Raw genomic sequence first — 26465 nt, 5'->3', positions numbered from 1 at the left:
CTTCAAGTTTGATAGATCGACACTCACCGTAGCCTTCTTCTTTTTTTGATTGAATGGCGCCTGAACACCTTCAAGCGCACACTAGATCAGCCCAACTCCTTTGAGCATGGGATAAGATAGCCTATCCTAGGCGTACAGTGGAGGAATAGGGAGAAGAGGTGGAGAAGATCAGCCTAACACCTTAGGCGTGTGGAGATGAGGAGAGTCAAAGGAGAGGCATGGTTTCATGTCTTATAGAATTGAATACCAAACCCTTTTTGCAAGAGAGTTTTTATAGACTTGAAACCTTAACAAAAACTAGATAAGGTGGCATCCATTTGAAATCATATTTCAAATGGGGCATCCCATCAATCTCTCCACCAAACTCCATTATCTACAATGGGCGTCGGCCCTATTTTCTCCACGCAAAAAGAGAAGGACCGAAATCTCTTCTCATTTCTTCGTGTAACAATTGCACGAGAAAACAAATGGATAAAGAGGTTATCTTATTTCAATTCAAATTGAATCTCATCCAAATAACTCATTTAAATTCAAGTGAGTCCTATCCAACAAGCCAAGTTCAAATTTGAACACTTCAAATCTAAACTTCAAATTTAAATGGTAACCTCCCCAACCTCTTATCTTTATCCATATAGGGTGCACGCCCTCTGATCTCATCCAGAAGGGGCGTGCATCTCTTCTCTCTCGAGAGCACATGGTGAAAGGGAGTGGGCGGCAACACTTAGCATCCCTCCTTTCTTATCCCATCCAATCGATCTTTAAGAAGTGTGTTTCTTTCAAATTTGAATCAAATTCAAAATTTAACAGGAGCAAATTAAATGAAACCAACTCTTGGTGCCTAATTAGAGCCCAATTAGATTAGGTTAAACCTATCCAATAGAAAATCAAATTCAGGATAAACCTGGATCTAGTCATATGCTAGCATGATTCTCTTAGATTCAATTGGATCAATTGAGTCCAATTAAACAATCCTAGACTAAATTTCTTTATTGTGTGACCCCATAGGTTCAATTTTGCATGGTAATAAGACATGTTGTAATCTCCATCAGCAATATCATCAAAATTTTTTTCGATAGATCGAAATTCTTTTCAATACAATCAATTAGAATTATCGATCATCGAAATAATTCTAATTGATCCCATAATCCATCAGTGACACCTAGCAATATATAGCGGCAATCCATCAAAATTGAATAAGAATTTTTAAGTGCAATTATCATGTGATTCGACTCTTCTATCGTGAGTCCTGATAGAATCAAGGTAAAAGTAAACTCATTAAACTTCATGTCTGTCATATGATAGAATCATTCAATTTGAGTTCGATATGAAATCCAACATAAACACTTTTTTATCTTTCACATTGCAATGGCCATGGGCTTATAGACTTAATCTCATGATCTATATAGGACTACTCCTCTACCGAGATCGATAGATCTCATCTTAGTACAATCTAATTTTTACAATGAATATACTGCAGCCAGCATACACCTCAAAGCTCTGTATGACTAGAAAACTAAGTTATAGTGTCATCAAACTACAGCACCCTCATAGTGAACTATCGATGTACCTCAGGTCAGAGGACTAATTCACACAACTGTAGCTATAAACAAGTCACTAATGAGAAGATAGAAATCTCTGTGACTGTTCGTGATTGATCACACTCAGTACCCTTATTCTTAACAAGTACTTGTACTTTCGCTCCAGTATCTTCATACCATAGATTCAAGACTCATTTATCTGAAGAAAATGATCATATATTAATCTTCCAGATCGTTCATTATTTTCGTGATAATCCTACGATCGAGAGTCATTTATGAGTTAACTAAGATTAGCACATATCTCAAATTCTCAACTCTTGAAAATATGTATTATTTTATCCATTAACCCAATAGACGAATCACAGATACTGTTAAACACAATGTGAATGAAAATAATCTAATATTATTAATATCAAAATCAAATTATAAATTATGTCTTAAAAGTATTTTATAAGTGTCAGTCAATCTGGCTTCTTAGGACATACATCCAACACATCTCCTCTGCTCGGGACTCTGGGGTGACTCAGTCACATCTGCTTGCCCCGATTTGGACTTCGTGGGGGAGACTAACGTGGTTGTTGCTGGGGTGCCTCCTACATTGAACTTGATTGTTGCATGGTATTGACCGTTGCACCCAATGCCTGCACCTAGGCAACTAGGATATTGAAATGATCCTGATTTACCCCCATAGTCGGCTGGAAGGGTTGTGGAGGTGCTTTTGACTGTAGAGTCGGGGTATGATTTTCGATCAAATTTTTAGTTGATCGGCCCACCATAGCATTAGAACATTGTGATGAATTTCTTCTGGCAGCATGGTTGTTGATCTCGTGCTCCTTCCAAAAAAATGGGTTTGAATCCTTCTTTTAGCGTCAATCTGTTGCTGCAGATCTTCGGCTTAGGCCGAATTGGTTAGAGTGAGACAGTGCTTGAAAAGTGATGGCGACTGAATCTGCAAAATAAGTCTCTAATCGAAGTTGGCTCCCATAGAGATCCTCTGATGCTCAAGTCAGGAATCAGCAGAACAGAGGAAAAAGAATGCACGAGAGGAGAAAAATTGCTTACCTTGGGGGTTCTCTTATTATCTCTATTTATAAAGGTTATAGCCATGAGAGAAAAGAGTTGGAGCCTTGGAGGCCGTCATATCTCTTTTGAGAGCGAAGCTTTGAGATCTCTGATCTAATTTTTCAAGATTAGATGGTTGTGGCTGCCTTATCTAGTTTGAGGTTAGCTACTCTTAGCGGTTGCGTGATTTGAAGAAATTCTACTAATCTTTTTGGATATGGTAATCAAAACAGAGTCGGAATGGGTGCAGATTGGCAGCTTGTTATACATATTGTTGAAAAAAGAGATCGACAACAAATGCATAAATCTGGAGCCGACGTGGGGATCAGCATCCAAAGCCTGAACCGATGACTTGACATGCATGGAGATGGGGGTCGGCTGTGACCGAAGCATGGGTTGACGGCTGATGCATGAAAGCATACCAACGATAAGTCAAAAGCCGATTCATAGGTTGGCAGCCAACCCTTGGGATGGATGGGATCAGGAATGCCAGTGTCCTCAGTTTGGACTAAAGATATTTTCCATCTATAAAAAATACGATTCGGTTGATATTCGAGTTAAATCAAATCGATCTCAAGTTTTATCTATTTTCATTAAACTGAGTTCGAATTTAAGATATTAAGATTCGATTAATTTCAAATCAAATTTTAAATTTAAATATTTTTAATTAAATTAAATTTTAAATTTTAATTATTCGACTCAGCTAAATTCGATTGCGTCCTGATAATTTTAAAGAAATGACCAGATATTGAGTACTCCAAAAATTTTCTACGTATTTCAATGGCCTGGCCTTGGGTTGGACCGACCTTAGGCGCCGCTTCTGGGCTCAACTGGGTAAAGAAATAACAACAGATGGCGAGACGTCCCCAGCCCTTGGAGTCCGGGCGTGCGACTCCAACCTAACGAATAAATTAGGTCGATAGGTAGACCCCGACAACGAGGAGCGAGCAGCGACATAGTTACGGCGGCAGCAGTTTTTAGTCCCGGCTCTCCGACGACAAGGACCTCGGCGGTATCCGGTGACCACCTTTTCTTCTACTGCTCAACTAAAAAGGTTGTTGCGGAACTGCAGAGAAGCGATGTCGAACACCATGAGATCGGGGAGAAAGAATCTGAGAAGAGCAACCGAAGAGGAAGGGCTCTCTCTGCAAGAAGGGCAGAGCATCATGCAGGTCGTGTCCCTTAGGGGTTCCAATGTCATCGAGGTAGGACCATCTCCTTTTCTAATTTCTAGAGATAATATTTGGTAAAATTCATCTAAATTTGTGAATTTTCATGCGATTTTTTTTATCTTTTGATTGCAATCCTTCGATTAGTTATGCGGATGTGTGTTTGTGTATATTCACATGCACATACACGAACGCCGGCTCATATATTTTTCAATTTTTCATAAAAAAGAACAAATCTTGAAAGGAAAAAAAAAGAAATCTTGAAGTGGTTCTCTTGATTGCCAGAAATTTCCAGACTATTATTGATTTTCCTCTGTGAGTTTTATTTTGTTGTCTGCAATGCAGTTTTTGGTCCATGAGAAAGCATGATACCGTTGGATTTAAATGGATAATGGAGCAGTAGAATCGTTTGAATTTTTTTTTCATTGGTGACATTATATTGGTGCGTTTGACTTTGAGAACATGTCGTTACTATGTTACTTTTTCTTTATAGAAGAGCCTTCCTTAATATTTCGCTTTAGGTCTGAATCTAAGTGGGTGCTCTATTCAATTTGTTGTGGTGTCTGTAAGGATAGCTTTTGGACTGATTTTTTTTTTTTTTTTTTTCTTGACATTTGTTTATAGCTGGGGGAAGCATAACGGCCAGTGATGTTATTCCTGGCTTCATACTTTCTGTGCACATGGATATATTGCAGCTTCTGTTGCACATGGCTATGTTGTTTATGTCCCTTCAGTTACATATCGAAAAAGAATTACAAACTGTAAACATTAGTTAGCCTTTCAGTTCTTGGATTACCAGGTATTGCCATTTTCCTGAACAACTTTGACCATGAGGATACTGAGCTAGTGCCTATTGCTGCTGAGTATGAGTTAACTTTGGCTTGTTTTTGTTTGTATAATATAACAAAGGTCTAGAATGTTAAATGGGTTAAGAAGATCCGAATAGATGAGCATAGCTTGGTGGAAATGTCGATGTAAATATGTAAACATGGTAAAAGAAAATCGTTGAAATGAACAAGGTAGAGAAAGTGGTAATCGGTCTTTAAGAAAGAAATAGATATAGAACCAAGAGATGGTATGGTCATTTTATAGAAATACGGCTCATTAAGCTTGTAAGGAGGGCTTGTGAAACCGGGGTGGCCCAGGAAAACTTGTGCAGTTTTATAAAAAAAGATCAAAATATAGGAAAGCTTTAGCTGAAGATTTAGTCTTTGACATGATTGAATGACAATAGTGGTTAGGCATGTGACCACAAAAAGATCGGGAATGGAGTGCCTGGTAAGGTATCACTTTGGTGGGGGATTACCAAATCGTACCAATTGATGTCATGAAAACAGAACGTAAATCTTGCATAAGAATGTTATAGATTTCTCTTATGTTGAGGTAAATGAAGCTTTGTCATAAAGTCAAAGAAATATAGGTAAACGAAGAAGTAAAAGGTGAAAGCTGCCTATGTGGTCATGGGATAGCTGGTTAGTGGGAGGTTAATACCCAAACCGAAACAGATTCAGCTGTGATAACACAGCAATTCTTTGCACAATATGATATGTCTTATCATTTATGTCTTTAAAGTTATGGCTTAAAAAAAATATGATACTTCTGTTTTACCATTGTCTAGACCTGAATTTGGTGCTTTATTTCATGTCCCATAAGATGTTTTATATACTTTTTTTACTTTTCTTAGGTTATGGATGCAAAAGGTGTTAAATATCTGGCTCTATTCCCAGCCAAATTCCAGAGGAGCTTTTGGATCAAAAAAGGTGATTGTAGAATATTCTGACCCTTTTTTAAAAAAATGAATTATGTTAATCTTTACTAACATCTAGTTTTTCTAGTTAATTAAGCATTCTTACTATCATTAGTTGGATATCATCTTTCCAAGCACTTGGTAATGTCTTTGTAAAGTAATTTTCCATTTTCATTGACCATGCAGGAAATTTTGTTGTGGTAGATGAAAGTGGGAGGGAGAAGGCCCTTGAATCAGGTAGCAAGATAGTGTGTATGGTTTCACGAGTTCTTTTTCATGACCAAGTTCGCAAGCTTGAAAAATCTCCAGAATGGTGAGTCGGTATGTGTGATTATTATGGTTTAATGTCTTCCTAGTAGAGTTGGCAGAGACAGGACTCCTTGAAAACAAGATCCAGTTTATGCAGGGTAAATTTGATACGGTTAATTTGGTTGTCTTCAATATGAAAAATCTCTGTTAACCTATCAAAGAAAGTACATCGCTTCAATACTAATTCTTAAAAGTTAAGCTCAATATTTAGTGATTACAGGAAACAAAAGTATATTTAGTGCTGTCAACCACATTTAACAGAACCTTTTTTTTTTCAATGTTCTGTTTTTGCATCAGATGAACAAGTAAACCTCACTGCTTGGATTCCTCAGAATCATTGTAGGAAACATATGGAAATCACCTTTGAGGAATGCAACATAAGGAAAACATCAATATGCAACATCTTATCAGAAATGGTTTCTGAAAGTTTTCCCTGGATTCTCCATGAGTCCCGCATGCATTTTTTGTTCCTGCACTCAGATTTATCAGTGATTGCTTGCTTTTTTTGCTATTGTTTCTTGTATTGTTCTGCTTACCTATTCCTCATTCTAGCAACTGTTTTTACAATGACATCTAAGACAGTACTGTTGAATTTTGATTAAATTTGAATCAGCCACTGAATTATATGAAATTACTCTCTTTTGTTTGATGAGTGTTCCCAAAGGATTTGTCGATATTTGGTATGTCCTGTCTAATTCATGTGCTTCATGCTTTGTCTTGAAATGTAGAAATGTAACTCAATTACTGTAGTGACAGTCAAGCAATTTATTTGCTAATATCATGATTACAACTAGCAAATACATCTACAATTTCTGTTTTTGGTAAGAAGTGAAAAGTCTCTCCAATTTAGATAACTAAAAATATCTTAGACGAAACCAATTCTGAGTTTTTTTGGACATTGCTTGTCTTAAATCAAGACACAGAATTGGAAGTTCAATGTGATGTGGGAGACAGTAACAATCTCGCTTAAGTAGAACCACTTCGAATGCGAAACTTATGTTTATGCCCATATTGGTTTTAGCAATGTGACTTTTTTCCATAATTCTTGTTGAGATCCATGCAGGCCTGCTATCTTCAGAACTATAGTGGCGGATGATTCAAAATCCCTTGTGCAAAGACCAACATCGGGGGGTGAAGAGGGATCAAATTCTGACGATGAGGATGGCCTCCCACCACTGGAAGCAAATTTGAACAGGAATAGGCCGGTTGAGCTGTACTCAGATTCCGATAGCGGTTCAGATTCTGATCACACACCATAAATTAGTTGAGGGGACAGTCTCCAGTGCTGAACTGGGAAATTTGCAGCCCATTTGAACCCTGAAGACAGCTTTGCCGGTGCATGTATTCTTTGTATCAAATAGTGGCGTCGGTAGGAAAGTAGTTTAAATGATGATGCATTGGCACAGATCTTGATGGCCTAGAAGGGGCAAAAGGGTTGTCATTGAACTAAAATGATTCTCAAATATACGTGAAGAAATTGTTGTCCAAGTATTTTTCTGTTGGATCCTGGCCGGTTACACACAGCACTGTCAATCAAACTGTGTAATGAAACTATTGTCTGAATGCCAAAGTTTTGTTTTGAAAAAGAAAATGAATGACAGAAAATTTAATGACTTCCAACACTGGTTTTCACATTTGATACCCGTCCATTGCAGAATCATTGTTAAGATCCATTAGTTCATAACTCTCTCTCTTGGAGAGTGGAGGCGCTGGTGCATTAAACTATGTACGCTCTTATCTCTTCAGGAACTTTTTCCATTGATCAGCCATTGCTGCTCGCCCGTCCTATATCGGGTGAGAGATGTGGTGCTTCTTGGCCCAGGTATAATATTCTTTAAATCTGATGCGTCAGTTTTTTTGCTTTTGTGATACATCTCTCTCCTGCAATGGCTTGTTGAGTATGAGGTCGGAAAGAAGTATTAGTTGCGCCTGTTGGGAGGATTTCAGTCCTTTCTGAGAGTTTTATTCTCTCTTTATTTAAGATTTGCGTAGCTTGCATGTCAGCAAAGGATCGGCCAATATATCCTGTGTCTGTTGAGTTCAGAGCAGGCACTTCACCTAATGTTGATTCTTTTTAGGATGTTTCGTGGGTTCTCTCTCGTTCTTCTATGGGCTGATCTCCTCATTAATTGTCCAATCGCATTAATTTAGGGTTTTCAGCAGCCAAGTTGAATTCTTTTCTTAAAAACTCGAATTTTTAAAGTAAAAGGATATTCTTGACAATAACTATTTTACCTGGTAATGCAAGTTTTCAGTACAGTGAATAATTAAACTGTCGTACGAAGTGAAAAAGCCTCAAGCGAGGCTACTTGTTTGTGCTCTTGACTATATATTCTGCTTTACGGAGTAGAAGGTAACATGGCACCTAAAATGGCCACCTGCAAGCGCGAAAGGCCTTCCACATGAAGTACCTCTCAAATAAGGCAATGCGTTAGTTGTGAAAGCTGAGAATTCTATGAAGGAAGACTCGCCAATAATAATATAAGGAAAACAAAATAATGATGCAGACATGAACTGAAACAATCATGACATACCATTCAGATAGTCTCTAAGCGAACAGGGAGATATTGTTTTTTGACTATCTATTCACGAATGGTTTTTGACCATCTATTCACAAAAGCTACAAAAAAGATACAACCTCGAGAATGCATGGCAATATCAAGGAACTGGGATGGTACTTTTATGTGCATGAACTTGCAATTTCGGGCTCACCAGTTCATGAGTCAGCTTGCTTGTAACCTCTTTCACCAGTCCATCATAATGCAAAGAACCTCTTCTAGTTCGCAATCTCTGAAGCGACTCTTCTTCCTCATGTATTTCCACACAATCAGGATTACTACAAGGTCCTATTTGCTCATGACATGAATTACACATTCCTCACTCTTTCAATCCATCGATGGCGTGCTTTCCTGAGGAGGTCTGACGGAATGAGGTACCACAGATTCTATGCTTTCATAACCTTCATCAAAATCCCAACATTGATATAGTAGCTCACCAGGTGAAGAGTACCCCATGAGCCGATGAAGTGGTGAGCCCGATGTCTGCTTCACATTTTTTCCTGCAGAAGAATTTCTCGAGATTTGTAGCATGCGATCGGCCTCTGTAGAAAAGCTCTTCGTGAAGGAGAGCCCATACGCTTCAGAGAAGGAAACTGGATCATCTAGAGGGCAATCATTAGAATGAGAGACTGATCCAGTTACCAAATCTGTACTACTGGTCTCCTCAGTGTGTGGATGGGGAGTAATGCAAGCTTTAGCAGGAAATGATAATGTAAGCACTTTGGAGCAGGCAGCACAGTGCAGCTTATGCAGTCTCCTCCTCAATATGAGGAAATCAGCTGGCAGCTGAAGCAATTTGAAGCAATTGTAGCAGATGATGAAAGGTGCACCCCCAGAGATAGGCCGGCAATGGTTCTTTTTCGGCTTTCTTTTCTCATTGTAACGCAACATCTCCTGCTCATTGTCAAGCATACGTGAGCTTCCAGCTATCGAAGAATGGGAGCGCAGACTGTAGGCATGAGCTCTACATACATTATCAATACAATGGTTAGGCTGCAACTGCAGTCGTTGGTCTTCCTGATGGCTATACAAACAGGAACAGCAGGACTCTCCCGAGAATGGCATTTGCGAGAACTGATAATGTTGGGATGTAATTTGTCTTGGCCGATAAAGTGCATTAGGTGGACGGTGAAGCAAGTTTGAATTAAAATGCTGAGGTGGTTGGTGTTCAGACTTGTGATAGAATGGCTGCCGGCCTTCAGTTCCTCTGAAGCAAGGGTTTCCCCTTTCTATTCTTTGATCGCACAATTCATGAAGTTGATTTTTTAATTCATCCAAATTCCTTGATGAATCCATTCTGTCATATCTGAGGTACTTTGATGATTTGCTCCTGAAAGAATCATGTTGGAAATGTGATCCTCTTGATAGAGATCTTGTAGGCCCATTTTCTGGTTCCATCCAATTCTGTACTGAATGAAAATCTTCAGAGTCAAAGGAGGTCTCTCTGTCTGGTTCATACATCCCATATTTGGAAGAGAACTCATCTCTTTTCGTATTAAAGCTCCTCGACATAGCCGAGCCATGCCTCTCATTTGACAATTTTGATGATCGGGTCCTGGCTTGAAGGTCTGCTTCAACATCAGTTGTCATTTGGCTACTCCCCGAAACCTCCTCACCTCCCTTTCCCTTAAAATCAGCCACATCCAAAACTTTGGGTTGTCTAAAAGTTCTTCTAGATCGAAGCAGAAATCTCTCCGGGGTGCTATTGTTGTACCCATCATCAGAAGAAGACATACTGCCATCATAAGCATTAGAGCTTCTGGTAGCTAGAGACCAGAAACTAATGTCAGGCCCATCGCCAGATCCTCTTTCAACCGTATCCTCCTCAGAGGCAACACTGTGGCTGATGGAGTCAGGAGGTTCTTCCACTTTATTCATTACCTTCAGAGATTCCTCGGCCTCCTCTGTTTTAGAATGAATACCTTCATCTGGTTGGCTCTGGGATGCATCACTTCTGACAGCGAGTTGATTAGTATCAGAACCATTTTCTTCCATTCCGTTTTCACCTGAGGTTTCTCCATCCTCTTGATGATTGTGTTCCGCACTCGAAAGCATGGTTTCCTTTTCCTGATGCTCCAACTCCGAAGAGCATGCAATCATTGGTTTCACAGAAGAGGTTGATCCATTATCTGAGAAGCCATTGTCTGAAAGACTCTGAGAATGATTGGTTTCAAGTGATCCTGGGTTAACATTTTCTCCAGCAGCAATTCTATTTTTCGCTGCAAGTAGGAGAAAAAAAAAAAAATCATCAAAACTGACATGTTTAACTTCACAGTGATGATCAAGACTGATTCTATGTGTCCCTTTGGCTTTTTGTTTTGTTGACAAGCAAATTGATATCTCGAAGAAAAAATAGAAATGGAAATGCATCATTGTTTAAAAGGAGTGGAGAAAGAACCCACCTCGAAGGACCGTACGACATCCACCACACTGGTATACTGGAATATCAGCATATTCCACCAGAAGTTTGAGGCATTTTGGGCATCTCACAAGGCGGACTTTAGTGGATCTGCCCTCCATGGCTGTCCAAAGGCTCCAAATATAAGCCAAAAATTTAAACAGGAGAACTGCCTGCATTAATCTGACATTCCAATAAAGAAAATTGGCATCTATCCTCTCCTCCAAGCCTTTCAGTATGTTCTGATCTTACCAAAAATCAAGCTCTGTAACATGCCAGACAGAATATAAGACAGACGAAATGGGTCTCCAGAATTTAGGCTAATTTAGATGTTCCATATGCATTAGAGCAACAGAAAGCCCTAACCTCGATATGTTTTCCTTAGAAGGAATTCTATCAGACTCAAAAAGACTAAGAAACTATGAATCCTACTGGAATTCCATAATAAAGATTGAATCAAATTTAGAGGGGAAAAAACAGAAGTGAAGTTTTGAATTCTAGTTTAATACCAAATGAATTGATAAAGTGATCTTGAGAGAATATGCACGCAAAGTAATCGGATCCATCATGCAAAAAGAAAGACTGAGGATGGTTCAATAAAGCACTAATAACTATTTTTCAGAAAAAAATCATAGACAGATTGAAGTGCACGTATAGAACCACAGAAGCCATTTGAAGTATTGCATCCATAATTACATAAAGCCATGAACAACTGAAACACAACGCCAATGGAAATGGGAGAAGGGCGACATGGGATCACAGCTTGTTGCCTTTCTTATAAACTAGATCATTTATAGAAAAGGAACCTTAGAAGCCTACGAAACTGGACAACTGGATAAATTCCTACTTTGCTTCAAGATTGCAGAGACTGCGTTTAGACAAATTAACGGAAAAGGAGATTTACATACCCAAAGCTTCCCACTGATAACAGAGACAAAAATTGGTTTATTTTTCCCTCATATCAGAAGGAAGCGAAGGAAGAATCATCCAACTTTCTTCTAGAATTCAAAGAATCAGTTTGATTCAGAGATCGACAAGAGGATATCCAACAGAAATTTCAGGGAAATTCGTTCTATCGAACTAACTAAGCATACCAATCGACAGAATTTGAGATAAAAAACAATTCCAAGTTCCAACAAACGCATTAAACTAAATTAAGAAATAGAGTCAACTAAACATGGTTGTTAAACAGCTACCAAAAGAAAAAAAAAAACATAGTGGTTAAACAATATCTCACCAAACAATTTCAATCCAAAGACTGAAATTAACTTCAATCAAAAAGAAAAAGAAAAGAAAAAAAAGAACTTACCCATAGACTAAACCAACAAAGGCATTGAGAACACCAAAGCAAACATCTTTAACAACCAGCTGCCATAAAAGCTTGGAGAGGGGGGAGGGTGTTGGGTGGGGGGTGGTTGGATTGTGGGCATGGTTTCAAATTATTTTATTCATGTTAGTGACATTTTCATTAATATTAAGAGCACAAATAGAGAAATGTGGAGGAATGCGGACTTGCAATGAAAGAAACAGCCAATAAATCCTTTTGAACTGAAGACTATAGCAAAGAAACAGTCAAGGGAGCGAAGTTTTGAAAACTTACCTTGAAGATCGGGCTTGGAAGATTTGAAGCCTCTAGCTCATCTTCCTATATAACTATAATACCTCGAAGCTACCGAGAAGGAGAGCTCTGCCATATAACTATAATACCTCGAAGAAGGTTAAGCATATATATATACATATCCATACATCAAGAATAATATATTCCTTTTATTTAAGTGGACAGAATGAATACCAACAAAAATATATGAAGTGAAAGGGGCAATAAGATCCTCAAGACAGGATGGAGGGAAGATGACGACGACTCTCTTTATTGCCTCTCTCTCTCCTTCTCCCACTCTCTCTATCTCTCGATCGAAGCGTGTTAAGGACGCTGGTCGATGGAGGAGAGTTGAAATCATACTATGAGACTGTGGGGGAAGGGAGACTCAGAGTTTGAGGAAGACTTTTAAGAGAGCGTTGAAGTCCACACCATGCCAAGGCCCATCTTTCCTTCTCTTTTCGTCATAAAACTAAACTAAGTACAGGTGGGTGCTTCATTATAAGCAAATACAGGCAATAAGGCAATTTTGGATCATTAAGCAAACTATTCTACAACGAGGTTTGACCTTGACCTAAAAGTTAATAGCTTTTCAAAACTGGCATGCCATGTGCCTGAAGAGAATTAGCATGATACATGAAAATTTATATTTTAATTTTTTTGATAAAAAATTATATTTTAATTAATGATATCTAGTGGTAGATATGGTAGTTCATGCATTGGTGATGGAATCTAATATGTTGATATAGAGGTTGCCAGTTAGTCGAGCATGTTACAAATAGGGATATTAATAGAGATCAATAATCTACTAACCCAATCCAAAATCAACTTGAAATATGGTGTTCGGGTTTAAAAATTGGACCTAATAAGCTGGTTTGGGTCCTAAAAAGAAAATCTTAAAATGCACTCATGCTTTGAAAACTTATTTTATAGGATTGTAGTTGTAACAGCTCCTTACCAATTTCCTACCTCCATTCAGTTATAACTATGTCACTTTAATGAAATAAAGCATTAAAAGAATGCAATGTTTTTCATTAAAATAAACTCATTTTATGAAAACTTTATTGTTGGTCAATTTTTTTTTTTTAAATTTGTGGATGGTGAAAACCAAAAGAAACTTCCAATGGCTTTTTGATTCTAATGCAAGACAAATTTGAGCAATTCCTTTCAATTAAACCTTTTATGCATAATTTTGGTTTTGTGATAAATAGGACTTTTTATGGACTCTGCATATATTATTTTTGTTGCTATGAAAGCAATATTAAGTACTTGAAATTTTTAGTTTTATTTTGGTCGATTAATTTATGTTAGGATTCACAAAATTTTCCCGTATGGTAGTGGCTAATAATATTATAAAAAAAATTTATATTCTATCATATACTCATCATTACTTAACATTTGTCTCGATTTCTATCATTAGAAATTTTTCCTTCGTCCCCTGGTTGCGAGAACCAACAAAAAATAATAACTGATATGTTTTCAATATTTTGTAATTTTTCATGTTCATGATTTTTGAGATAGTATTTTGGATGTATGAAATAATCCCATCCGGTATATTGTTATTGGATATTAGATACAGATAAAGAAAAATATCTAATTGAATTTAGACTTAAAAGTAGTTATCTATTTAAGTTTCAAGTAAAAAATTCTCTTCATTTGAAACATAGCTTAAAAACAGCTATCAAAATAAGATGAAATAATCTAATTATCCTTGCAATTATAAAATAATATTATATTATTATAAAATAATAATACACTATTATAAAATAGTACTACATTATTATAAAACAGTACTGCACTATTATAAAGTAATACTATACTATTATAAAATTATACCACACTAGTATAAAATAATATTGCATTATTATAAAGTAATACTACACTATGATAATGTAATACTATCTTATTATAAAGAAATATTATACTAATATAATACAATAAATCAACATTGCATTATTATAAAGAAATACTACATTAATATAATATAATATTTTTTTCTTATAAAGAAATACTATATTAATATAATACAATAAAGCAGCACTACATTATTATAAAGAAATATTACACTAATATAATGTAATACTATCTTATTATAAAAAAATACTGCACTATGATAATATAATACTCTAGTATTTTAAATGATACAAAGATATAATGATAATTTCAATTAAAAATAGATAATTATTTTTAATTTATATTTGGAATGAATAGTTATTTTTACATAAAATTTATTTAAAAAATTATTTTTAAAATAAAATTAAAAATTTATTTTAAATTTTTTAATAAATATATTATAAATGTGAAATTTGGTGGCCGCATCTGACCCGAACCCGAGCGGACGGCACCCACACAGACACAGGGACGCGGTCGCCGCCGAAATGGCGACTGCCGCCGAGAAAGCGGGTGCAATTGGACGTCAATTCCACACGGTGCCACTACTCGTCCAATCATCTCCCGTGTCTGGTGGTGACGTAAAGGTCGGTACATGTGATGTGACATAAAGAGCCGCTCCTCCCCGTGCCCTCACATGAATCGACGTCGATTTCCACGATTCTGGAGAAATCCGTGGCGCTGTCGGCAAAGGAAGTACACCGATCAGACGGTGATGTCACTTCCAACTGAAAACTCTTGGGAAAAGGTTTGCGGAGACCATCAAATCAATGATCAGACGGATAAACCTAATCATTTTTTTTAAGGTGTTATTTTTCTTTAATTTTTAACAGCACATAATTACCAAATAACACTTTTTTTTTCCTAATACGTAATGCCACTCTCACCAGATTTTTTGGCCGAATTTTTATATTCTAATTTTTGAACTAAAATAATTTATTATATAGTTTCTATACTTCACATATTATTCTTGTTTCTTTGAAGCCGCCATCTCTTTCTTAAGATCACTTTTAATGATAATATACAGAACAGTGGTGCTTATAATGGAACAAATTTTGTCATATAAAATGCTGATGGTACTTTATTGGTTGCAGATGGTACCAAAATTTGTAATACTATAGTTTTAATGGTGAAACTATATGCAGAATAAAAGAGGTTGATTTATGCTCCACAGGCATGGAGAACTTTTCATATGTATTTAGAGAGAAATTTTTGATAGCTTTTACATCGATCTTTTGCCAATATTAGGTTCCATCCTCTTGTACAAGATTGTTGATGGATGATATCTCCTTTGCTCCATATTGAGATTGTAGATATATACAGAAAAACTAATAAGACAACTGATTGGATGACATGTTATGTGTTTGCTAACCCATTAGATCTGTATTATAGAATTCTTTGATAAATATTACAGCTTAGTTGTTACATATTTTGTTTCCATGCTCAAATGATTTAATTTATCAGATTTATTTGAAAATTAAAATGATTGTTTTTACTCAAAAATTTTACTCAACGTCTGAAAAAAAGAGTGCAGATTCTGTATCACCAACTCCATGCTCCCTTTTGGATCACTTGCATGTAACAAAGACAGCAGTTTGGCCCTGGTAACAAAGAATCCACACTCTAGGAGATTGGGACAGCGGAGTGAATAATAATACTACTTGTACCATGGTTGGCTAACATGCCAGGACAGTACTGTTATCCACAAATTGCATGGATACATGATCTATCATACATGCCATCATATATCTCACATGTCATCTCATGTTTGCATACATGGACATGATCATGGATCACATGAAGATGGCCGTGATTCTCCATAGATGTTATTCATCTCATTGAAGATCTCGCCACCCTCTCTCTTATAAAATGAAAGATTTCAGTTATCGATAAAATCTCATAGTGGAAAAATGGGTCTATAAAGATAGTATCATTTGGGCTCGTCCTTTCGTGCTTCTCTTATTAGAGGGTGTGCGAATGGATCTACGAAGTCGGCCCAAGCCCACAATCAACTCAGCACCGCAGCAGACCACATGAACGCTGACTCAAAAACCTCGAGCACTGCTCCCCACAGCCTACTTAACGCCAACAAGAGAAAAAACTTGAGCAATGAAGCTCAAAAGAGAAAATGGAGACACGAGTCCCAGGCCATCCAGATATTGAGCCGGCTGCCATGATCTTTGGATCGCTAAGGACTAGGAGTAGTGCATGGAACATCGAAGCATCAAACGCCGGCTATATTATTCTTGGAAGAAGGACAGAAAGGAGAGGATGGGAACATATGGCAAGCTGACGGTAGTCCAAATGGGCCAAGACAATTCCCCTCTAGTGAGCTTTAATTATTACACACGCAAAAGCATTCAACCTCCTTGCATATTTGGAGGGTCTCACATCATTGGTCATGTCCATAAAAAAAAAAATATAGGATAAATTATTTTTAATTCTTAAATTAAGCCAAATTTTTTTAAAAAATCTCTATAGAAAGCTAAAATTTAGTCCATATAATTTCTAAACCATTTTATGATTTTTTTTTTTAGATTCCGACTATTTTTTTTCATCGAAAATCTTAGCTGGTGATAATCGGTGCTTACATGGTGAAAAATGCCTAACGAAAATGATGTAGCATAGATAACGTGGCATAAAGGATGATTTTTTTTTTTTTTGAAAAGCCGGAGGAAAGGGTGTTCCCCCGAGAATCATTCATTAAGAAGGTGGTATGTACTGAGGTTTATAGGTGATATGTTGTTGGGGATGCTTGGTGTGACCACGAAGTTCAATACATATGGAGGTACAGGGATGGAGATACATATACTGTAGTGCATTGGCAGATGCTACATATTTGTTTCAGAAACAGGGGAGGGATCAGGTTCTGAAAAATGTCAGGTTCTGTAAAAACACAGACTTTGTAACATGTTCTGAGTTGAGTTTCTTGGGCCTGTTTTGAGTCGACATATGCTGCAAGATGGATGTATAACAGGTATACAGGATTGTTGGGGCCACTAATTTTTTACCCAGTCATGTTTTTTGTGTAGGTGAGCAGGTAACGAGGCTATATGAACATCTATGCTGCATTCATAGACAGCCTTTAGATAGAATCTGAAATTGGATGTCGTGTATACCGTTTATAAACTATATTTCTTCTTTTTCTCCTGACCTGTTTCATCACCTTTCCCCTCTCCATTTTTTTGAATTTTGAATAGGCTTTAGAGACTATTTGATATTTCTCTCTCTTCTTCTCTTCTCTCTCTTTTTTTTTTTTAATTATGCATAGGCTCAGATGACAATGTTTTTCCTGAATCTACAATTTGTAAATACGGATGTTTTAATTCATTTCTTAACTTTAGTTCACTACAAGAAAACTGAAATACACCCACGTAAAAGATATATGAATAAAGACCTAAAAAATGTGGGGATACGCCTACACCCACATTGGTACACATGTTTGGTTAAACGTGGGTATGTCCGACGTGGGTGTAGCTTATACTCATATTGTTTCTTTCCGTATGTGTATCCTCTGCTTTACTTACATAATATCTAACGTAGGTGAGAGTATATATGTGGGTATAGACTTAGTATACATCCTCCTTCATTAAATATGAATAAATAAATATATATAAATCAAAATTCGTGGGAGTTACCAAAGCATAGGTATAAATGACCTCTACTATCAATAATAAAATATAGGTATATAATTAACTTTTAGACATTATTGTTCTGTCTAATTTCAAAACGTGGATCACCTATAATAATAAATAAAAATAAAAATGGTACATTGATAATTTATTTAAACATCCTCCATCACTGAATAATATATGAAGACTAGTAGCTTCAAAGAAATGAAACAACTACAAATAAGATAATCTTCACTATTGTATTAAAGAGAACTAAACATATATAGTGGTAGTCTCAAAAAAATTATCTCAATAATCTTTTTAGTTTTATCAAAATTCAAAAATAAGACCATACACTATCAGATTTCTGAATATAGAAGAAAGTAAACACTAAAATTTAAAACATGAAATAAATAAGTTCCAACTGATCTTCTGTACTTTATACATAAGTTCTAACCTTACTTTTGCTACACCAAAAAGAGAATAAAGTAAATTTGAATTGATGACACCAAAAATTTAACTTTGTAAAATCTAAGAGTTCATCAACCTATGAAGCCATCAGCAAGACAATCCCTATCTTTTCTTGACACCATCCATCATATCCCCAGCTTGAATCTGCAAAAGAAAAAAAAAAAAAATATATATATATATATATGTTATTTTAAAGCTTAAGTCACTATTAAAAATATATGTATATAGACACATATATAATTTTTCCACCAAGCAATATGAGTACCCACAACATGTTTCATTAAAACTCGACTTTTATCCTTTATAAGCAATGGAGCATCGAGCTCAGTTGCTAGGGATGGGTACGGATCGGTCAACCGAACTGTTGTTCTATTTTTAAAATCGAACCGATCCTATCGATTTTATAAAAAACTAAACTGAAATCGAATCGGTTAGACCGGTTAACCGATCAACTGGTTAACTGATCTGACCAGTTTGATTTTTTGATTTCTCGATTTTTTTCTATATAAAACCTGTTTCAAATTTTAAATAAGTGACATAAAAGGCTAGTAAATAATAAATACTCAAAACCATCAAATACAATTTTAATTGTCAAATAAAATACACAATAACGAAGTTTCAATTATCCAATACATCTAAAATATTATAAAAACTAAGTTTTTAAACATCACATGAGCACAAGTTACAAAGCACACTCTAAATAAGATTCCATATTATCTTTCTATCATAAGTCACTTCAAAATGGAAGCCATCCAATAAAGCTTGATAAATCTACAAAATAAAAAGATAAAATACAAGTTAAAACTTATGCAATATAATAAAATAAATAAATAATATTATTAGTAATAAATTTATTAGAAGCTTACAATATTGTCTTCAAATGTGATACTTAGTCATCAATGGAGATAACATGATGTTCGTCCATTATGCATGATGTATCTAAAGAAAAGCAAGACACATATACATATAAACATAATAATGAATATTAAATTTATTCAAAAAAAGAAGTTTAAGGCCTTACCTGAATCCATTAACTCCGCATCATCTATGGTTTCCTCCAAATAAAAAGGAACACATGCTCTTCGCAATCAATCCTGTCTACAAACAAGAGCTTCTACCATTCTTGGCATTACAGAGCTATGAAATAGATCAAGCACATAACCTCCAGTACTAAAAGCAAATTCTGAAGCAACGATTGATATTGGGATACCCAACACATCATGAGCTATAGATACAAAGATCCGATACTTGAAAGAATTAACTTTCCACTAATTCAACACATCAAAGGACTTATTTTTATGATCTTCACACTCCTCTCCTAATTATTTATCCAACTCATTTTTGCTCTCTGCATTTCCTTGGCCAATTTGTTGCTTTGTATACAATGAATCCATGAAATCCGCAACATCTTCTACATGATCAACCTCCATCTCATATGTTTCTTGAGATTGAATACTTGATTGTACATTAGAAGATGATTATGCAGCACTATAGAAATCAAACAAAGAATTCAAAACTTGTTGTACTTTGTCCTATAATTTTTTTGCCTTTTCAAGTTCTTATGATTCACTAATTATCCAATTTACATATTGTAACTTGTAACGAGGATCAACAACCATAGCAATGAACAATAAAAGGTTGATGTTATCAATATTTGCCCAATATTTATCATGCTTTCCCTTCATTTTGGAAGCCATCAAATTTGTACCAACATCTTCCGAAGTGCACCTCCTAAAGATGACCATTTTGATGCTAAAGATTTCTTTTATGTACGCATTACTAGTGACATAATATGAGCCAAACAATTTAGTAGTGACATTATAAAAGATTTTAAGGAATGGTAGCAAGTTGTGTGCATAATCCCAATCACTTTCATTGGGCATACCAATGTTGTTTTTATTTTTGGCAATATTAGCAAGTTCCTTCACATATTTAGAATCTTGACTCTCCAATAACTCAAATACTTTTTGAAATTTGAGAGCCATCTCTAACATCAAGAAAGTAGAGTTCCATCTTATTTCTACATCCAGGCAAACCATGCTCTTACATTCTATTTTCTCTTTTTTTATATAATTTTTAAACCTTTGTAGCCTAGCCAGAGAGGATCTAATATATTTCACTGCATTACAGATTCTAACAATAGAATCATCCATCTCTGAAAATTCATCTCTAACAACCAAGCTTAGTATATGTGCAGCACACCTTATGTGTAAGAACTTACCTTTTAAGACAGTCCCTTTCCAACTATTAAGTCTTCTTTTCAAATATTGAATTTTCACATCATTTGAGCTAGCATTATCTACTGTTATTGTCATCACCCTATCAATTCTCCAATCAAGCAAACAACTCTCAACTGCTCTCCCAATTATTTCATCCGAATGTCCAAAAATTTGACAAAAGTTTAAAATCTTTTTATGCAACTTTCAATTATCATCAATAAAGTGAGCAGCGAGACACATAATTGAGATTTTGTATAGAAGTCCATATATATGTGGTGAGATAAACTCCAAAGGATAATTTTTTTAAAAAATTCTTCAACTTCTTCTTGTCATCCAAAAAAAGATTATAACAATTTTTAGAAAGTGTGCGAAGTGAAGGGACTTCAAAATGTGGTTGCATGCCATTACAAAAATCACGAAATTCTTCATGTTCAATATATTAAAAAGGCAACTCATCAATGATAATCATTCTAGCAAGTGACTTTCTACATCTTTTTTGATCAAATACCCAAGCAACTAGTGTGTGTAGAGCTTCCCTCCTTTCTTACTATAGATTGAAAGGACAAAATCTTTTGCTTCTTATCTACTTGATTGTGTGGATACTTTTTGTATCTACTCAAATGATTATTCAAACAACTAGTACCATTAGCAGGTGGACAAGCAATATCCTCCCCTTTGCTCACTTAGATCTTCACAATCAATCTTGGTGAAGTGCTCCCACACTCAAGAAGATTTCTTTTTTCCACCATCCTTTGAAGGCTTAGGCTTAGAAGGCTTTGCCGAATGGCCAATATTGGAGGGTGTAGGAATAGGATTGGTATTAAGACCCTCTGTCATTGATTTTGTATTATCACCAATACTGGACATCTACCAAGAAAAAAATGATAAAGTCAAGTTAATTTTTTTAAAAAATAAAAATAAGATTCTATGGTCTCAACATGCTTAAAAATTAAAAAAAAAATCAGATTTTAAAAGTGAAGTCAGAGGATAAAAAAATAAAAAGAATAGATCTGTTGGTGAGCATTAGAGACCTCCATGGATGCACAAACTCAAAGAAATCAAATAATATTTTTAGAGTGAGAGAAAGGGAAAAGTGTATTGGGGACTTGGAGGAGGATGGAGGGACCAATCAGGCAATTACCCATTGGAGACAGCCTACAGAAGGGGGCTGCATGCACATCATGCGAGGCAGGGAGACGAAGAGATAGGGACTCAGATAGAGGGGGGAAGGGGGGTGCATGGCTGCATGCATGGCATGCGATGCAGGGAGAGGGAGGGATAAGGACTGAGAGTGTGTGTGTGAGAGAGAGTGAGTGAGAGTCTGAGAGATGCATCATTGCATTAGGCTGTTGCCTGTTGGACATTGGGGGAGAGAATGTATTGTTTATGTATGTTTTACGAGGAAGAGAGATGGAGACTGAAGGAGAACTATGCATCTTGGGAAAGGAAAAAAAGTTTGGGAATGAAAAAAAATTTGCTGTATATTAAAAGATAGATGGGTTGGCTGATAGTTAAAAATAAAAATAATTAATATATATAATATAATATAATGTATATATATATATATACGGTTCGGTTCAATTAACTGATTGGTTTCAAGATCATGAAATTGAAACCGAATAAAAAAACCAATTTTTTTAAAAAATATCAATCTGAAATTGAATCGATTGGTTTGGTTAACCAAGAAATTTAGATTGCTTCAGATTGATTTTTTGGTTTGATTCAATTTTTTTAATTTTTTATGCCCGTCGCTATCAGTTACATAAGAAACAGAAATCTCACAAAATACATCTTCCAAATTCTTGCCCATCAACATCTTGCCTTTATCATCATAAATGAATATTCTTTTGCCTATTTCTTTCTATGAGACATCCAATAAAATAACTTATTCATCCTGTAAGTACTGATTTTATAAGATCCAATCAGCAAGTCCTAATGATTCACCACTATGGCAACATCGAACCATTCTATTAAAATTTTCAAATTCATGAAACTAAATTTCACTTACCATTTTAGATGATTTAGGAATAGGCAGCATGTTTACTTGAGGTGAGTTTTGTTTAGCTCTATCATCATTCTTGAAACAACTAAGAGTTAGCCAGCTTTCTTAAAAAAATATTAAATTACAAGTGTGGCATAAAGTAATGATATCATAGATACCTCTAGGCTATGTTTGCTACTAACTAATGATATTTTGTCTATCTTTGGTGAATGGTCATCAGCTTCTTTCATATTGGCAATACCCTATTAATAAATGAGTACAATTAACTTAAAATAAAAATCAAATAGCAAGTAGAGCGAATGGTCATCAGCTTCTTGCATGACACTTTCATAATTTAAAAAAATTAGATGATAATTCTAAAAATAAAGATTGAGTTATCCAATCTCATTCACATAAAAATTAAAAAAATATATATATTCAACTAGAGTACCCATCGAAGCCATTGAACTATAAATATTTGCTACTTAGACTTGGAGAGTTCCAAGTTGACCTGCCAAGTCATGAACCATTTTACGCATACTCTCATTGTTCTTTTTCAAGACTTCATTTGTTGCTTTAGGGCCCCATAGTAAATTAGGAGTTGGTTCTATCCCTAAACAATGGATCATGTTTGATCTTTTTTCGCCAAACTATTTAAAAAATACCTCATCCTCTTTTGCATCTTAAACATCTCCTGTTGGTTCCCAATAGACATATTAATTACAAGAAACAAACATTACAATAAAAGTAAGACAGACCTACAGTTTAATTAATTGATAAAGGATACTTACAACAAATCCAGCAGCAGCATCATTTATAGGGTTACCATTCTTGTAGTACAAGTTTTGGCCCATATGCGGGGGCGGCTCAATTTTTTCTCTATCCTTTTGAACTGAGTATACAACATAATAAAAGATTAAATGAATACAATAGACATATTCTTCAAAGCAAGCATTTAAAGAAATTTAGATGGATTTTACCTGTAGCTGATTGATTTGCATGAAGCTTTTTGTTCCTACACAATAGGAGTACTTATACTTCTTCTTGCAGTCAATGTTGGTATCTACCTTTTTCTGTTATTGTTATATATATACACAAATTTAAGATCGACCTCAACCACTCCACAAAAAATTGATCTCAACCAATGAAAGATAATAATTTCTATATACCTGCCACTGTAGAGTAGACCAACTATCTACAGCTTCCTTCTATTGAGCCTCTAGGACATTCTTAGGTACTTCACCTTTACTTTTCCTATTCTTATTACAATTACATGTAAAGTACTTCTTTCTTAAATGGTACTTCATCCCTCTCCATTTTTCTGCTAAAGTCTTCAGTGCAAAATTATAATGCTCATCTCCCACATCATACTTCTTCTGAAACAAGAAAAAATAATAATATTAATATATTATAATAATATGTACCAAATCATAGATGATATAGAAATCAATATCACCTTTGTGTATTCCTAAAGGTCAAGTTTAGTTGTCTTAGGTATCTTTCGCCAATCATTCATACTAACTGGAAACTACTCATAGAACTTTGTTAGGCTAGTCCAAAATCATTAATGACATTAAGAGATTTTTAACAAGATGAATCAGTTGGATGTCTCAAAATGCCATCTACTTTTCACTCTTCTTTATGCCACCTCATTTTTACAATCAATTCAGAGTACATGTATATCCTCTGAAGTTTTGAGATTAATGAAAAATAGCGAAGAATCTTTTTGGACTTTCTTTTCCCTTGATGGCTATCACAAGTTTCCTTTTCAATCTATCTACCCTCTCCACATTTTGGATAACTTGTTCGATCCTTATTCTCCTCCTCCCAATACAAAATGCAATCGTTGGGACACGCATCAATCTTTTTATAACTATAACCTAATGTGGCAACAATCTTTTTAACTTCATAAAAAGAATTTAGATGTGCATTGCCTTTTGGAAGAAGGGGTTTATGCAACTGCATCGTCAAGACTTTTGGAACATTCCAGTCATATATTTAATGTTGAACAGATGGAGAACAAAAAAAAGCTTCTTGAAACTCTTACATCCTTCAAATAATGGTTTTTGTGAATCTTCAAGCAACTTTTTTAATCCATTTAAATATCCATCTCCATATCCTAGACCAGTATCACTATATTCAAATTTCTTATTATTATCAACTGCAGCTTTAAATACATCTAGTATCATTTTATGTATGCCATCATCTTTAATGCAATCTCTACTTGTCCTGTTTATGTTAGAAGGGATATTATGAGCTGAAATACTAGAATGCAATTCTCAAAGTCCTTGATCCCTAATAACTCCATTAAAAGCTAAATGTACTCTAATTGTGTCTTTGTCATAGGTTAGACCACAAATACACTATAAACAATGGCACTTAAATGGATTGCTGCCTAATCTCCAATATGCATACTTGATGAATCCATCAACTCCCTTAAGATACTCTACTATCCCACTAAAAAGATAAATACTTGATAAAATGAGAATCTAAGTGTTATATATATACAAATTCTAGTCTTATAAACCAATCTTCGATACCTTGGTAGATTCAACCAACTCCAATCTATGTCCATAGCTATATATATATATATATATATATATATATATATATATATATATATATATATATATATATATATATAATAATAATAAGTAAAGGATACTGAAGTAAAAATTTTTGAGAGGCTAACATACAATGATTTATAACAATATTTATAAGTTTAAGACATTGATAGTTAAGATTGAATGCCAAAGTTAATAAACAATATACCTACTAAGCAACAAAGAAAATATATACACAACACCTTACCCTGGAGTTATTCTCCATAATAAATTAAGAAATTAACTCATAGAAAATATCAATATAAAATTAAAAAAAAAAAAGCACACAGAAGTTAGCTAATGATATGTTTTAATTAGATGGATACTGTAGACCCTATTCCTCAATAAAATTAATGGCACCACCAAGAGAAATGATGGGGATAGCAGAACTCCAAACACACCCAACCCCACAGAGGACATATCATCTAAATTAAAGTAATATTAAATGATCATGAAGATAAAGCAACAAGGACCACATCATCTAAAAGCAATATTAAAAGGGCATTAAGACAAAGCAAATAGAGACCACACTCAAAAATATTAAAAGTATATAAATAATAAGACCAATGCATACAAACAAAAAGAAAATTTAGAATATATGTGCAGACAAAGAAAGCTGATGGCCTGACAACAATCCCAATAGGTATGAAACAAATTCTCTTGCCTCCAACAAAGCCCTCTTGCATCTCTTAATAATGGATTTAATAAACAACCTGTCCCCAGAAACCTATAAACTGTGAAGTAAACTATATAGTAGTTACTAACAAGTACGATCTATAAAAGATAGTCTCAGCCTCCTCACTAATTCAGTGAAGCACAAGTACCCTTGCATCATGCCCAATTATTGACATCATATGCATATATAGAGAGATGTCTGGAGCTATGTAAAGGGGGCTGAACCCCTGATCCCCCTTCTCGACTGCCTTCAGTTTAGAGATAGAAAGAGATAGAGAGAGATGCACTGGGAGCTGGCAGTGAGGGGGTAGAGCCCCTGACCCCCCTTCCCTGTGGCCTTCAGTTTACAAAGTGGGGAGAGAGGGAGCCGTGATCCCCATCCCCACTGTCTTCGATTTAAAGAGAGAGATCGTGGATGCGGTGCTCACCATCATCGATGACCGCCACCGACGACCACCACCTCCACCGTCGTTCATGCCAGGCCTAGGGCCTTCACTTGGAGAATAGAGAAAATAAGATTAGGGCATGTCAATTTGAGAGGAATAAAGAGAGAGAATGGAGAGGGAGTGGGGAGCAGGGAGTGGAGAGAACAGATGATCACCGCCTTCACCGCCGTTCACGCCAGGCCTAGGGCCTT

The 26465-nt window shown here is 35.5% G+C and overlaps 2 protein-coding genes across 2 annotated transcripts; one reads left to right on the top strand and one right to left on the bottom strand.

Annotated features, from left to right (window-relative positions):
* The first annotated feature begins 3466 nt into the window (after window positions 1-3466).
* LOC105052313 (uncharacterized) lies at window positions 3467-7445 on the top strand. Its single transcript, XM_010933082.2, has 4 exons — window positions 3467-3805; window positions 5454-5529; window positions 5703-5829; window positions 6889-7445. The coding sequence occupies exons 1-4, from the start codon at window positions 3680-3682 to the stop codon at window positions 7082-7084; spliced, it is 525 nt and encodes a 174-aa protein (XP_010931384.1). The 5' UTR covers window positions 3467-3679; the 3' UTR covers window positions 7085-7445.
* An 831-nt stretch (window positions 7446-8276) lies between these two features.
* Window positions 8277-12826, bottom strand: LOC105052314 (protein ENHANCED DISEASE RESISTANCE 4). The gene is made up of 3 exons (XM_010933084.4): window positions 12382-12826; window positions 10786-11046; window positions 8277-10602 (listed from the first exon to the last, which is right to left on the bottom strand). The coding sequence occupies exons 2-3, from the start codon at window positions 10958-10960 to the stop codon at window positions 8711-8713; spliced, it is 2067 nt and encodes a 688-aa protein (XP_010931386.2). The 5' UTR covers window positions 10961-11046; window positions 12382-12826; the 3' UTR covers window positions 8277-8710.
* Between the last annotated feature and the right edge of the window lie 13639 nt (window positions 12827-26465).

The sequence above is a fragment of the Elaeis guineensis genome, chromosome 10 (genome assembly GCF_000442705.2).
Source record: "Elaeis guineensis isolate ETL-2024a chromosome 10, EG11, whole genome shotgun sequence".
Taxonomy (NCBI): domain Eukaryota; kingdom Viridiplantae; phylum Streptophyta; class Magnoliopsida; order Arecales; family Arecaceae; genus Elaeis; species Elaeis guineensis.
The sequence above is the reverse complement of the archived record's forward strand: the minus strand, read 5'-3'. Positions and strand labels throughout refer to the sequence as shown.

What these genes read in the sequence shown, in the direction of transcription:
- LOC105052313 (XM_010933082.2), top strand. Translation starts at nt 3,680, where the DNA reads ATGTCGAACACCATGAGATCGGGGAGAAAGAATCTGAGAAGAGCAACC. An exon ending in GGGGTTCCAATGTCATCGAG is followed by an intron (nt 3,806 to 5,453) that starts GTAGGACCATCT and finishes TACTTTTCTTAG; the next exon opens with GTTATGGATGCAAAAGGTGT. An exon ending in CTTGAAAAATCTCCAGAATG is followed by an intron (nt 5,830 to 6,888) that starts GTGAGTCGGTAT and finishes AGATCCATGCAG; the next exon opens with GCCTGCTATCTTCAGAACTA.
- LOC105052314 (XM_010933084.4), bottom strand. Translation starts at nt 10,960, where the DNA reads ATGCAGGCAGTTCTCCTGTTTAAATTTTTGGCTTATATTTGGAGCCTT. An exon ending in ATGTCGTACGGTCCTTCGAG is followed by an intron (nt 10,603 to 10,785) that starts GTGGGTTCTTTC and finishes TCCTACTTGCAG; the next exon opens with CGAAAAATAGAATTGCTGCT.